Raw genomic sequence first — 13,825 nt, 5'->3', positions numbered from 1 at the left:
CCATTTTCCCCCTCACATTTCCCACCCTTTTCCCCTCACGTTTCCCACCCTTTCCCCCTCACATTTCCCACCCTTTTCCCCTCATGTTTCCCACTCTTTTCCCCTCACCTTTCCCTCACATTTCTCCCTCACGTTTCCCACTCTTTTCCCCTCACATTTCCCACCCTTTTCCCCTCACATTTCCCACCCTTTTCCCCTCACCTTTCCCGCCATTTCCCCCCTTTCCCCCCCCGTGTTGAAGCGCCCCGGCCTCATCCCGGAGCCATTTTAGGGGCCGGAGGGTGTGTCGGGGTGACCCTTGAGGGGCTCCCACGATTTCGTTGGTTTTTTTTCTGATGGTTTCCCCGTTTCTGGGGGCTCCCCCGCCCCCGTTGCCCCCGCAGCGTGTCGAAGCAGCACGCCATCATGCCGGGGCAGTCCTACGGGCTGGAGGACGGCTCGTGCAGCTACAAGGACTTCAGCGGCTCGCGGAACAACCGCTTCTCCACGCCCGAGCAGGCGGCCAAGAACCGCATCCAGCACCCGTCCAACGTGCTGCACTTCTTCAACGCGCCCCTCGACGTCACCGAGGAGAACTTCTATGAGGTGGGACCTGGCCTCGGCCTCCTCTTCACCCTCCTCTTCACCCCCTTCTTCACCCTCCTCTTCACCCCCTTCTTCACCCTCCTCTTCACCCTCCTCTTCACCCTCCTCTTCACCCTCCTCTTCACCGTCCTCTTCACCCTCCTCTTCACCCTCCTCTTCACCCTCCTCTTCACCCTCCTCTTCACCCTCCTCTTCCTCCTCTGCCCCCATCTCGGGGCTTCTTTCACCTCCTCTCCCTTCTCTTTTTCAGCTCCTTTTTCTCCTCCTCCTCCCCTTCTCTTTATCCTTTCTCCTCTTTGCCTGTCTCTGGTTTTCTTCTTTTTTTTACTTTTCTTCCTTCTCTTTTTTGCCTTCTCTTGCTCCTCCTCTTCCTTCTTTTTCTCTTTCTCTTTGCCTGTCTCTCTTTTTCTTTTCCTGTTCTCGTTCTTCTCTTTTTCATTTTCTTCTCCTCCTCTTCCTTCTCCTCATCCTTGTCTTTGTCTGTCTCTTCTCCTTCCCCTTCCATTCCTTTCTCATTTCCTCCTCCATGTCGTCCTTCTGCTCCTTCCTCTTTTCCTCCTTCTCTTCCTCCTCTTCCTCTTCCTCTTTGTTTCCTTTCTTCTCCATCCGTTTTTCTTCTCTTCCTTTGCTCCTTCTGTTCTCCTCCTCCTCCTCCTCCTTTCTTCCCCCCCAGTCCCCCTGACTCCCTTTTTGCCCCCCCAGATCTGTGATGAGTTGGGGGTCAAACGTCCCTCCTCGGTCAAGGTCTTCTCAGGCAAGAGTAAGTTTTTTTGGGGGAATCCCCCTTTCCTGAGGGGTCTCCCCTTCCTTGGGGGAATCCCCCTTTCCCGTGGGCTCTCCCCTTTTCTGGGGGGTCTCCCCTTCCTTGGGGGGGGTCTCCACTTTCCTGTGGGGTCTTCCCTTTCCTGTGGGGTCTCCCCTTTCCCCTGGGGTCTCCCCTTTCCTGTGGGGTCTCCCCTTCCTTGGGGGGGTCTCCACTTTCCTGTGGGGTCTTCCCTTTCCCCTGGGGTCTCCCCTTTCCTGTGGGGTCTCCCCTTCCCTGTGGGCTCTCCCCTTCCTTGGGGGATCTCCCCTTTCCCATGGGGTCTCCCCTTTCCCATGGGCTTTCCCCTTCCCCGTGGGCTCTCCCCTCCCCGTGGGGGGATCTCCCCTTTCTTGTGGGGTCTCCCCTTCCTTGGGGGGTCTCCCCTTCCCCGTGGGCTCTCCCGTCCCCATGGGTGGGTCTCCCCTGCCCCCGGGGGTCCCGTCTGAGCGGGGTGTCCCCCCCGTGTGCCCCCCAGGCGAGCGCAGCTCCTCGGGGCTGCTCGAGTGGGACTCCAAGAGCGACGCGCTGGAGACCCTCGGCTTCCTCAACCACTTCCAGATGAAGAACCCCAGTAAGTGCCGCTCAGGGGGTGTTTGGGGGGGGCCCGGGGGGTCCCCGAGGCCCCCCTGACCCCTCCCCTGTGTGTGTGTCCCCCCCAGACGGGCCGTACCCCTACACGCTCAAGCTCTGCTTCTCCACGGCGCAGCACGCCTCGTAACGGGACCCCCGACCCCCCCACCCCCTTTTTTAGAGCCGAGGGGCAGCCCTGCCCCCTCCTCGACCCCGACTCCCGGCTGTGTGTCCCTCCCCTCCCTCAATTTTTAAGGAGAAGAGTCGGGGCCCGACGGGGTCCCTCTGTGACCCCCCCCCCCCCCAAAAAAATAAACCTGTTTGGAAAACACACACAGAGATTTTTGGGGGGCAGGGGGGTTTAGGGTGTTTAAGAAGGGGTTTAGGGGGTTTGGGAAGGGGTTTTGGAGGGTTTAGGGGGTTTTGGGGAGGACTTCAGGGGGGTAGGGAAGATTTTTGGGGGAGTCTGAGGGAGTTTTGGGGGGGTTTGGGGGGAGTTTTGAGGGGTTTGGGGGAGGACTCGGGGAGCATTTTGGGTGGGGTTGGAAGCATTTTAGGGGGGCTGGGGAGGATTTGGAGAGGTTGGGGGAGGATTTGGGGGGATTTGGGGACGTTTCGGGAGGTTTTTGGGGTCCCGGCGCCACTTCCGCCCATAAGGGGGTGGGTAACGCGTCACTTCCGCCCGGAGAGGGGCGTGGCCGTGCTTCCTGCGCTCCCATTGGCTGCGGGCGCCGGAAGCCGGCAGCGCCCCCTGGCGGCGGAGCGGGGCCGATGGCGCTGGTGGTCGCGCGGCTGCTCCGGGCACGTGAGTTGGGGGGGGGGAGAGACCCCCCCGGGGGGGACACGTGACCAACCCCTCCGGGACACGTGACCTCCCCCGGACCCCCCCAAAACACCCCCGGGCCGGACAAGGGACCCCATCGGGTGACCTTGAACCCCCCCCGGGGCTCCCAGTGACCCCCAGTAACTCCCAGTGCCTTCCCAGTGACCCCCAGTAACTCCCAGTGACCCCCCAGTAACTCCCAGTGCCTTCCCAGTAACTCCCAGTGACCCCCAGTAACTCCCAGTGCCTTCCCAGAGACCCCCAGTAACTCCCAGTGCCTTCCCAGTAACTCCTGGGGACCCCCCAGTAACTCCCGGGGCCCCCCCCAGTTCTCCCCCAGTCCCTGCCCAGTCTGTCCTTGTGTGTCCCAGTAGGTCCCAGTACCCCCAGTCCCTCCCCAGTTCCCCCCACGGTCCATCCCAGTGTCTCCCAGTGCCTCCCCAGTGGCTCCCAGTCCTATCCCAGTGGGTCCCAGACCTTTCCAGTCCCTCCTTGGTCCCTCACAGTCCTATTCCAGTGGGTCCCAGTGCCCTCCAGTTCGTCCCAGTCCCTCCCAGTCCCTCCCAGTCCCTCCCAGTGCCTCCCCAGTGGCTTCCAGTCCATCCCAGTGGGTCCCAGTCCATTCCAGTCCCTGTCCAGTCCCTCCCACTCCCTCCCCAGTGGGTCCCAGTTCCCTCCAGTTCGTCCCAGTCCCTCCCAGTCCCTCCCAGTCCCTCCCCAGTGGGTCCCAGTGGCTCCCAGTCCATCCCAGTTCCCCCAGCGCTGCGGGTCCTGTGTCGCTCGATGGCGTCGGAGGCGTCGGAGCCGTCGGGGGCTCCGGGGGCCCCTCCCCGGGAATTCCAGACCCTGCGGCTGCGGCAGGAGCGGGAGCACGTCCTGCACGTGGAGCTCAACCGGCCCAGCAAGCGCAATGCCATCAACCTGCTCTGCTGGAGGTACTGGGAGGGACTGGGAGGGACTGGGACACACTGGGATGGACTGGGACATGCTGGGATGGACTGGGAGCACTGGGGTGGGAGCGGGAGCACGTCCTGCACGTGGAGCTCAACCGGCCCGGCAAGCGCAACGCCATCAACCTGCTCTGCTGGAGGTACTGGGAGGGACTGGGATGGACTGGGATGGGACTGGGATGGACTGGGATGGACTGGGACATGCTGGGATGGACTGGGAGCACTGGGGTGGGAGCGGGAGCACGTCCTGCACGTGGAGCTCAACCGGCCCAGCAAGCGCAACGCCATCAACCTGCTCTGCTGGAGGTACTGGGAGGGACTGGGATGGACTGGGAGCACTGGTGGGACACTGGTGCCCCCCTGACCCCCCCAATCCCGCAGGGAGCTGGTGGAATGTTTCCAGGACATCTCCCGGGACCCCTCGTGCCGCGCCGTCGTCGTCTCGGGCGCCGGGGACGCCTTCACCTCCGGTGATTCCAGAGGCCGGGAACGGGGCCTGGGGGGGGTCCTGGAGGGATCCTGAGCCCCCCCCCGGCCTCGTCCCCCCCCAGGGATCGACCTGGCGGACCTGGGGGGGCTCTTCCTGGGGATCCCAGGCGAGGACGTCGCCCGGCGCGCCTGGAACCTGCGCCAGAAGATCCTGGAGTTCCAGGAGAGCTTCTCCGTGCTGGAAAAGGTGGGGGTGGAGGGGCGGGGGCGGATCCTCCCCCTCACACACCCCAAAATCCCCCCGGATCCCCCTGAATCTTCCCCCCTGACCCTCCTGACCCCCCCCAGTGCCCCAAGCCCGTCATCGCCGCCGTGCACGGACCCTGCATCGGAGCCGGTGAGGGGGGACGGGCTGGGAGGGGAGGGGATGGGATTTGGGATGGGATGGGATAGATGGGGATGAGGGTGAGGATGGGGATGGGCAGGGGATGAGGATGAGGATGAGGATGAGGATGAGGATGAAGATGAGCCCCCCCCACAGGTGTTGACCTGATCTCGGCCTGTGACATCCGGTTCTGCTCCCAGGACGCCTCGTTCCAGGTCAAGGTGGGACATGAGGGGTCCCCAAGACCCCCCTCAGGTGTCCCTGAGACCCCTCGGGCATCCCTGGGGCCTCATGGGTGTCCCCAGGACCCCTCGGGTGTCCCTGGAGCCCCTTGGCCACTCCTCTGTCACCCCCCTCAATGTCCCTGATGTCCCCCTGTGTCCCCCAATGTCCCCAAATGTCCCCCCGTGTCCCTCCACGTCCCCACAACGTCCCTGATGTCCCCCCATGTCCCCCCATGTCCCTCCACGTCCCCACAACATCCCTGATGTCCCCCCATGTCCCCCCATGTCCCCCCAATGTCCCCCAATGTCCCCAAATGTCCCCCCAGGAGGTTGACATCGGGCTGGCGGCCGACGTGGGGACCCTCCAGCGCCTCCCCAAAATCGTGGGGAGCCAGAGGTGGGTGAGGGGGCTGTGGGGGGGGTCCTGGGGGTTGGGGGTGACGGGGGGACCCCCTGTGACCCCCCGTGACCCCCCGGTGTCCCCCCTGTCCCCAGCCTGGTGAACGAGCTGGCCTTCACTGCCCGCAGGATGTTGGCGCCCGAGGCCCTGAGCTGCGGCCTCATCAGGTGGGGAGGGGCCCAAAACCCAGGGGAGGGGGCCCCAAAATCAGGGAGGGGGCCCCAAAATCAGGGAGGGGGCACTGAGGGTCCCCCGGGGGTCATCACTATCCCCCCTTGGCTGGGGGAGGTCCCCAGAATTCGGGGGGCAGGGGAGGCACTGGGTGGTGGGGGGGACTTGGTCAGGTGAGGGGGTCCCCAACAACATCAGGAGGATCCCCAAAATTGGGGGGGGTCCCCACCCTGAAAATTAGGAGGGGGGGTACTGAGGATCCCCTGGGGGTCCCATGGGGGGATCGGGGGGGCTTTTTGGGGTGCTGGGGTGGGTTTTGGGGTGGCCGTGGCCAGGGTGGGTTTGGAGGTGCCAGGGTTGGTTTGGGGGGTCTCTGGAGGGGTTGGGGGTCCCTGGGGGGGGGGTATGGGGTGCTGGGGTGTATTTCTGGGGTGCGGGGGTGTATTTTGGGGTGACCCCGTGCCCCCCCAGCCGGGTGCTGCCCCATGAGACCACAGTGCTGGAGGTGGCCCTGGGGGTGGCTGTGGCCAGGGTGGGTTTGGGGGTCCCTGGGTGGGTTTGGGGGTCCCTGGGGGTGTATTTTGGGGTGACCCCGTGCCCCCCCAGCCGGGTGCTGCCCGACAAGGCCACGCTGCTGGAGGTGGCCCTGGGGGTGGCCGTGGCCATCGCCGCCCGCAGCCCCGTGGCCGTGCAGGGCACCAAGATCAACCTCGTCTACTCGAGGGACCGACCCACCCCCGAGGGGCTGCAGCACATGGTGGGTGCTGGGGGGGGGCAAAGGCTGGGACACCCCCCCGAAATCTGGGACACACCCCCAAAATCTGGGACACACCCCCCAAATCCTGGGACAACCCCCAATCCCAGGGCACCCTCTTAAAACCCGGGACACCCCCCCTCCAAATCTGAGACACCCCCCAAAATATGGGACAGCCCCCTAAATGTGGGACACTCCCCCAAAATCTGGGACACAAGGGGTGCCTTGTCCTGTCCCAGTGTCCCCCTGTCCTGTCCCCATCCCGGTGTCCCCCTGTCCCCAAGGGTGTCCCTGTGTCCCCATCCCGGTGTCCCTGTCCCCATGTCCCTGTCCCCAGGGCTGTCCTGTCCCCACCCCGGTGTCTCTTTGTCCCCTGTCCCTGTCCCCAGGGGTGTCCCTGTCCTCAGGGGTGTCCCTGTCCCCTGTCCCCACCCTGGTGTCCCCTGTCCCTGTCCCCAGAGGTGCCCCTGTCCCCACCCTGTGTCCCTGTGTCCCCTGTCCCCAGGGGTGTCCCTGTCCCCGTGTCCCCATCCTGGTGTCCCCAGGGGTGCCCTGTCCCCAGGGGTGTCCCTGTCCCCAGGGGTGTCCCTGTCCCCGTGTCCCCATCCCGGTGTCCCCAGGGGTGTCCCTGTCCCTGTCCCCAGGGGTGCCCTGTCCCCACCCCGGTGTCCCTGTGTCCCTGTCCCCAGGGGTGTCCCTGTCCCTGTGTCCCCATCCCGGTGTCCCCAGGGGTGCCCCGTCCCCACGGGTGTCCCTGTCCCCCCAGGCCACGTGGAACATGGCCATGCTGCAGACCGAGGACATCCTCAAGTCGGTGCAGGCAGCCCTGGAGAAGAAGGGCCCCGAGGAGGTCCCCTTTGCCAAGCTCTGATGTCACCGGGGGGCCACCGAGGTCCCCTCTGTGTCCCCAACATCCCCTTCAGCCTTAATGTCACCTCGGTGCCACCAACCCCTCCCCGGTGTCCCCTTCCCGGGGCTCTGGGGTCCCCTCAGTGCCACCACCCCCTCTCAGTGTCCCCTTCCCGGGGCTCTGGGGTCCCCTCGGTGTCCCCAATAAACCCCTTTGTCCCCAAGTCCCCTGGTCTTGTCCTGTCACTGGGGGTGGGGCCTGGGGGGGTCCCCGTGTCCCCAAAGTGCCACCAGGGCTCTGGGGGTCCCCGAGGTGCTCCTGGGGGGGTCCCCAAATTATCACCAGGGCTCTGGGGGTCCCCAAAGTGCTCTTGGGGGTCTGGAGATCCCCAAAGTGCCACCAGGGCTCTGGGGGTCCCCAAAGTGCTCCTGGGGGTCCCCGAGGTGCTCCTGGGGGTCCCCAAAGGGCCCCTGGGGGTCTGGAGGTCCCCAAAGTGCTCCTGGGGGTCCCCAAGGTGCCACCAGGGCTCTGGGGGTCCCCAAAGTGCCCCCTGGGGGGCTGGGGAAGGGCAAAGGTCCGAGGGCCCATCCGGCCCCTCCCAGGGCAGAGTCCAGGGCGGTGGCACCTGAGCCAGGTGTGTCCCCTGAGCCAGGTGTGTCCCCTGTGCCAGGTGTGTCACCTGAGCCAGGTGTGTCACCCCCCTCCCCATTTCCTGTATCCGGGGGGGGGTCAAAGTCCACTCCCCGCCCAGGGAGGGGCCGGAAATGGGGGGGGGGCCCACGTGGGGGGGTATAAAGAGCCCCCCACGTTGTCACCAGTTCACCAGTGCCACCAGTGCCACCAACCATGGCCTTCGTCCCCGCGCCCGGGTACCTGCCCGCCTACAACCCGGTGGGTACCCCAAAAACGGGGGGGGGGAGGGGAGGGGGACACCCCAAAAATGAAGGGGGCAGGGCTCAGGGTCCCTGTGACCCCCCTACCCCCCCAGGGACAGGGTGGGGGTCCCTGTCACCCCCAAACTGGGTTTTGGGGTTGTTGTCACCCCTTGGCCCTGCAGGTTTTGGGGTCCTGGGGGGTCCCCGTGTCCCCCCACCGGGACATTTCGGGCCCCCCTGACCCCGTGTCCCCCCCCAGCCCCTGCCCTACGTGGCCCCCGTGCCCGGGGGGCTCCATCCCGGGATGGCCATTTACGTGCAGGGGGTGGTGGCCCACCACGCCAAAAGGTACTGGGGGGCACTGGGGGGGCACTGGGGGGGTACTGGGGGGAGTGAGGGGAATTTGGGGGGCTCTAGGGACACGGGGGCGACACTGGGGGGCACTGAGGGGTCCCAGGGGGTCCTCAAGGTGTGTCCTCCCCCCCAGTTTCTGTGTGAACTTGGCCATGGGCCCCAAGGAGGGGGGGACACGGGGGGGGCACTGGGGGGCACTGGGTGGTCTCGGAGGGGCACTGGGAGGCACTGAGGAGTCCTGGGTGGTCTCGGGGGGACACTGGGAGGCACTGGGGAGTCCTGGGTGGTCTTGGGGGGGTCCCCAAGGCGTGTCCCCCCCCAGTTTCCATGTGAACTTGACCAAGGGCCCCCAGGAGGGGGGGACACTGGGGGGCACTGGGGAGGCACTGGGTGGTCTCAGGGGGACACTGGGAGGCACTGGGGGGCACTGGGGGGTCCCGAGGGGACATAGGGGGACACTGGGGAGTCCCGGGGGGGTCAGTAATACGTGTCCCCCCCCAGTTTCTGTGTGAACCTGACTGGGGCTCCTGAGAAGGGGGGGATACTGGGGGGCACTGGGGGGGCACTGGGGGGAGTGAGGGGAATTTGGGGGGCTCTAGGGACACGGGGGCGACACTGGGGGGCACTGGGTGGTCCCAGGGGGACATGGGGGTGTCTCAGGGGGGTCACCAATGTGTGTCCCCCCCCAGTTTCTGCGTGAACCTGGCTGGGGGCCCCAAGGTGGGGGGAACATGGGGGGGCACTGGGGGGTCCCAGAGTGACACTGGGGGGCACTGGGTGGTCCCGGGGGGACACGGGGAGGCACTGGGGGGTCCCGGGTGGTCTCGTGGGGCCCCAGGGGGGGTCCCCAAGGCGTGTCCCCCCCCAGTTTCTGTGTGTACCTGGGGGTGGGCCCCGAGGAGGGAGGAACATGGGTGGCACTGGGGGGCACTGGGGGGCCTCAGGGGGACATGGGGGGACACTGGGGGGTCCCGGGGGGGTCACCAACGTGTCCCCCCCCCAGTTTCTGTGTGAACCTGCCTGGGGGCCCCGAGGAGGGGGTGGATCACAGGGACACTGGGTGGTCCTGGGGGGTCCTGGGGGCATCCTGGGTGGCACTGGGGGGCACTGGGTGGTCCTGGGGGGATCCTGGGGGGCACTGGGTGGTCTCAGGGGGTCCCGGGGGGGTCACCAATGCGTGTCCCCCCCCAGTTTCTGCGTGAACCTGGCCTCTGGCCCCGAGGAGGGGGTGGATTACAGGGACACTGGGTGGTCCTGGGGGGTCCTGGGGGGGGTCTCTGGGGTCAGGGGGTCCCGGGGGGGTCACCAATGTGTCCCCCCCCTGTTTCTGCGTGAACCTGGCCTCTGGCCCCGAGGAGGGGGGGGACATGGGGGGCACTGGGGGTTCCCAGGGGGACACTGGGGGCACTGGGGGGCACTGGGTGGTCCTGGGGGGATCCTGGGGGGCACTGGGTGGTCTCTGGGTGTCCCGGGGGGGTCACCAATGTGTCCCCCCCCCAGTTTCCGCGTGAACCTGGCCTCTGGCCCCGAGGAGGGGGCGGACGTGGCCCTGCACGTGAACCCCCGTTTCTCGGGGGGGGTCCTGGTGCTCAACAGCCGCCGGGGGAAGCACTGGGGGGACGAGCAGCGCCAGGACCCCCAACCCCTGCACCCGGGGGGGCCCTTCGAGCTCGTCATCAACGTCACCCCCCACGGATACCGCGTACGGGGGGGGAGAGGGGATCCCGGGGGGGGGCTAAAGGGGGATTTGGGGTCCTAAAGGGGGTTAGAGGGATTTCTCGGGAATTTGGAGTCCTAAAGGGGGATTTGGGGGTCCTAAAGGGGGTATTTGGGGGTCTCTAAAGGGGGATTTGGGGGTCCCTAAAGGGGGATTTGGGGGTAACTAAAGGGGGTTAGAGGGGCTCCTGGGGGATCCTAAAGGGGGGATTTGGGAGTCCTAAAGAAGGGAGATTTGGGGGTCCTAAAGGAGGATTTGGGGGTCCTAAAGGGGGGTTCTGGGGGTCCTAAAGGGGGTTAGAGGGGCTCCTGAGGGGGGCCTGGGGGGCCCTAAAGGGGGATTTGTGGGTTCTAAAGGGGGTTAGAGGGGCTCCTGGGAAATTTGGGGTCCTAAAGGGGGTTTTTGGGGTCCTAAAGGGGGATTTGGGGGTAACTAAAGGGGGTTAGAGGGGCTCCTGGGGGATCCTAAAGGGGGGATTTGGGGGTCCTAAAGGAGGATTTGGGGGTCCTAAAGGGGGTCACAGGGGCTCCGGGGGGGCTGGGGGTCCTAAAGAGGGATTGGGGAGGTCCTAAAGGAGATTACAGGGGCTCCTGGGGGGTGGGTTGGGGGCCCTAAAATGGGATTTGGGGGTCCTAAAGGAGGATTTGGGGTTCCTAAAAGGGGTTACATGGGCTCCCGGGGGGGGCCTGGGGGTCCTAAAGGGGGATTTGGGGTCCTAAATGGGATTACAGGGGCTCCTGGGGGATGGGTTGGGGGCCCTAAAGTGGGATTTGGGGGTCATAAAGGGGGTTACAGGGAGTTCTCAGGAATTTGGAGTCCTAAAGGGGGGATTTGGGGGCCCTAAAGGAGGTTAGAGGGGCTCCAGGGGGGGCTGGGGGGTCCTAAAGGGGGACTTGGGGGCCATAAAGGGGGGTTTGGGGGTCCTAAAGGGGGTTACAGGGGCTCCCGGGGAGGGTTAGGGGGTCTTAAAGGAGGATTTGGGCATCATAAAGGGGGTGAGAGGGGCTCCTGGGGTGGGTTGGGGGCCCTAAAGGGGGATTTGGGGGTCGTACAGCGGGTTACAGGGGCTCCAGGGGGGCCTAGGGGGTCTTAAAGGGGATTTGGGGGTCCTAAAGGGGGTTAGAGGGGCTCCTGGGGGGGCTGGGGGGTCTTAAAGGGGGATTTGGGGGTCCTAAAGGGAGATTTGGGGGTCCTAAAAGGGGTTAGAGGGGCTCCTGGGGTGGGTTGGGGGGGGCTAAAGGGGTATTTGGGGGTCCTGAAGGGGGTTACAGGAGCTCCTGGGGAGGCCGAGGGGTCTTAAAGGGGCATCTGGGGGTCCTAAAGGGGGATTTGGGGGCCCTAAAGAGGGTATTTGGGGGTCCTAAAAGGATATTTGGGGGTCCTAAAAAGGGTTAGAGGGGCTCCTGGGGCGGTTGGGTGTCTTAAAGGGGGATTTGGGGGTCCTAAAGGGGGTTAGAGGGGCTCCGGGGGGGCCTGGGGGATCTTAAAGGGGGATTTGGGGGTCCTAAAGGGAGATTTGGGGGTCCTAAAGGGAGATTTGGGGGTCCTAAAGGGGGTTACAGGGGCTCCGGGGGGGGCTTGGGGGTCCTAAAGGGAGATTTGGGGGTCCTAAAGGGGAGATTTCGAGGTCCTAAAGGGGATTAGAGGGGCTCCGGGGGGGGTTGGGGACACTAAAGGGGGTTACAGGGGTTCCCAGGGGGGTTGGGGGGGCCCTAAAGGGGCATTTGGGGGTCCTAAAGGGGGTTACAGGGGCTCCTGGGGGGGGCTGGAGTGTCCTAAAGGGGGATTTGGGGGTCCTAAAGGGGGTTACAGGGGCTCCGAAGAGGAATTTGGGGTCTGCAGGGTGGGGTTTATGGGGGGGTCCCCAAAGTGTATTTAGGGGTTCCCAGAGAGGTATTTGGGGTCCCTAAGGGGAGAATTTGGGGGCCCTTGGGGGGGGAGTTTTGTCTCTGGACACGGGAGGGCTTTGGGGTGCCCAAGGGATATTTGGGGGTCTTGGGGGGTATTTGGGTATTGGGGGTTCCAGGAGCTGTGTGGGGTCCCCAAGGGGGTATTTGGGGTTCCAGGGGGTATCTGAGGGTCTCGAGGTGGGGGTTATGGCCCCGGGGGGGTGTTTGGGGGGTCTCTGAGCCCTCCTTCCCCCCCCAGCTCCTGGTGAACGGGTCCCACTACGCCGAGTTCCCGCATCGACTCCCCCCGGAGACCGTGGGGGCCGTGACCGTCGACGGGGACCTGGAGCTGCACTCGGCCTCCGTCCTGGGGGGCGGGGTGAGCCCCCCCAAAACCCCCCGGGCCCCAAAACCCACCCCTGAGAAACCCCCAGACCCCAAAACCCACCCCTGAACCCCCCCTGTGCCCCAAAACCCACCCCAGAACCCCCTCAAACCCCCCTGGGATCCCCCCCCTCACCTGGAGCTGCACTCGGCCTCCGTCCTGGGGGGCGGGGTGAGCCCCCCCAAAACCCCCCGGGCCCAAAACCCACCCCTGAGAAACCCCCAGACCCCAAAACCCACCCCTGAACCCCCTCAACCCCCCCTGGAGCTGCACTCGGCCTCTGTCCTGGGGGGCAGGGTGAGCCCCCCCAAAACCCCCCGGGCCCCAAAACCCACCCCCGAGACCCCCCCAGATCTCAGAACCCCCCCAAACCCCCCTGGGATCCCCCCCCTCACCTGGAGCCCCCCTAGACCCCCAAACCCCACCCCTGCACCCCTCCTGTGCCCCAAAACCCACCCCAGAACCCCCCATGTATCCCCCAAAATCCTCCTGTACCCCAAAACCTCCCCCAAATCCCCCCTGTACCCCCAAAAGCCCCCCCTGACCCCCCCTCTCTCCACAGGGCCCGTGTGCACCCCAGTGTGTCCCGGTGAGTCTGGGGGGGGGGCTTGGGGGGTCACCCGGGTGGATTTGAGGACCCCCAGGGGTATTTTTGGGGTCCCCAAGGGGGGGTTTGGGGACCCTTGGCTGGGTTTGGGGGTCCCCAAGGTGGGGTTGGGGGTGGGGGGGAGGTGTTTATGGGGACCCCCAGCTGGGTTTGGGGGTCCCCCCGGTGGGTTTGGGGGGTCCCCAGGTGAGATTTGGGGCCCCCCCTGACCCCTGTGCCCCCCCCAGGACATGCCCCAGGCCATCCCCTCGTACCCCAACTTCAACCTGCCGGTAAGTGGGGCGGGGGGGTCCCCAAAACTGAGCCCCCCCATCGCGGGGGGGTCCCCAGGGGGGTCCCTGGGGTGTGTCCCCCCCCTCACTGACCCCCCTGTGCCCCCCCACAGGTGATGGGGCAGCCCCCCACCTTCCACCCGGTGAGTGGGGCAGCTGGGGGGGGGTTGGGGAGTTTTTGGGGGGCAGGGGGGCTTTAGGGGGGATTTGGGGGTCCGGAGGGGGGTTGGGGAGGGCACAGAGGGAGTTTTGGGGGGGTCAGACTGGGATTTGGGGTTCTGGGGGGCACAAAGGGGATTTTGCGGAGGTTTTGGGGTCCTAGGCAGGGTTTGGGGGGGCACAGGGAGGCTTTTGGGGGGCTCAGGGTGGGATTTGGGGTCCGGGGGGGGGGTTGTGAGGGGCACAGAGGGGGTTTTAGGGGAGTCAGGAGGGATGTCTGGGGGGGGGGGGGTTTGAGGTCCTGGGGGGGTCTCACAGTGGGATTTGGGGTTCTGGGGGGGTTCAGGGGGGAGATTTGGGGGGGGCTTAAGGTGGGATTTGGGGTCTGGAGGGGGGGCACAAGGGGGACTTTGGGGTCCTGGGGCAGTTTGGGGGGGCACAGGGGGGCTTTGGGGGGCTCAGGGTGGGATTTTTGGTCCTGGGGGGGTCTCAGGGGTCTCTGGGGGGGGGTATTTGCTCTCGGGGGGGTCGTTGGGGTTTTGGGGGGTGCTGGGCAGGGTTTGGGGGTCTCCCCACCCTCCGAGCCCCCCTTTTTTTTTGTGTGTGTGTCCCCCAGTCCGT

The 13,825-nt window shown here is 65.7% G+C and overlaps 3 protein-coding genes across 3 annotated transcripts; all 3 read left to right on the top strand.

The window, feature by feature from the left end:
- The first annotated feature begins 188 nt into the window (after positions 1 to 188).
- Positions 189 to 2,291, top strand: LOC113985989 (heterogeneous nuclear ribonucleoprotein L-like). Its single transcript, XM_027717282.2, has 4 exons — positions 189 to 585; positions 1,288 to 1,345; positions 1,866 to 1,961; positions 2,050 to 2,291. Exons 1-4 carry the CDS (start codon positions 406 to 408, stop codon positions 2,106 to 2,108), a joined length of 393 nt encoding a protein of 130 aa, XP_027573083.1. The 5' UTR covers positions 189 to 405; the 3' UTR covers positions 2,109 to 2,291.
- A 386-nt stretch (positions 2,292 to 2,677) lies between these two features.
- On the top strand, positions 2,678 to 7,009 carry ECH1 (enoyl-CoA hydratase 1). The gene is made up of 10 exons (XM_027717286.2): positions 2,678 to 2,765; positions 3,544 to 3,718; positions 4,115 to 4,203; positions 4,285 to 4,409; positions 4,511 to 4,559; positions 4,704 to 4,768; positions 5,098 to 5,168; positions 5,267 to 5,338; positions 5,949 to 6,099; positions 6,863 to 7,009. The coding sequence occupies exons 1-10, from the start codon at positions 2,732 to 2,734 to the stop codon at positions 6,965 to 6,967; spliced, it is 936 nt and encodes a 311-aa protein (XP_027573087.2). The 5' UTR covers positions 2,678 to 2,731; the 3' UTR covers positions 6,968 to 7,009.
- Positions 7,004 to 13,235, top strand: LOC113985988 (galectin-4-like; the record flags this gene model as incomplete). Its single annotated transcript, XM_039378669.1, has 7 exons — positions 7,004 to 7,837; positions 8,081 to 8,169; positions 9,676 to 9,877; positions 12,041 to 12,160; positions 12,729 to 12,755; positions 13,001 to 13,045; positions 13,159 to 13,235. Coding segments are annotated over exons 1-7 (605 nt in total), but the record flags the coding sequence as incomplete, so codon positions are not given.
- Positions 13,236 to 13,825: the final 590 nt, after the last annotated feature.

The sequence above is a fragment of the Pipra filicauda genome, unplaced genomic scaffold (genome assembly GCF_003945595.2).
Source record: "Pipra filicauda isolate LSUMZ 115617 unplaced genomic scaffold, ASM394559v2 scaffold1432_size13814_pilon, whole genome shotgun sequence".
In the NCBI taxonomy this organism is placed as follows: domain Eukaryota; kingdom Metazoa; phylum Chordata; class Aves; order Passeriformes; family Pipridae; genus Pipra; species Pipra filicauda.
The sequence above is the reverse complement of the archived record's forward strand: the minus strand, read 5'-3'. Positions and strand labels throughout refer to the sequence as shown.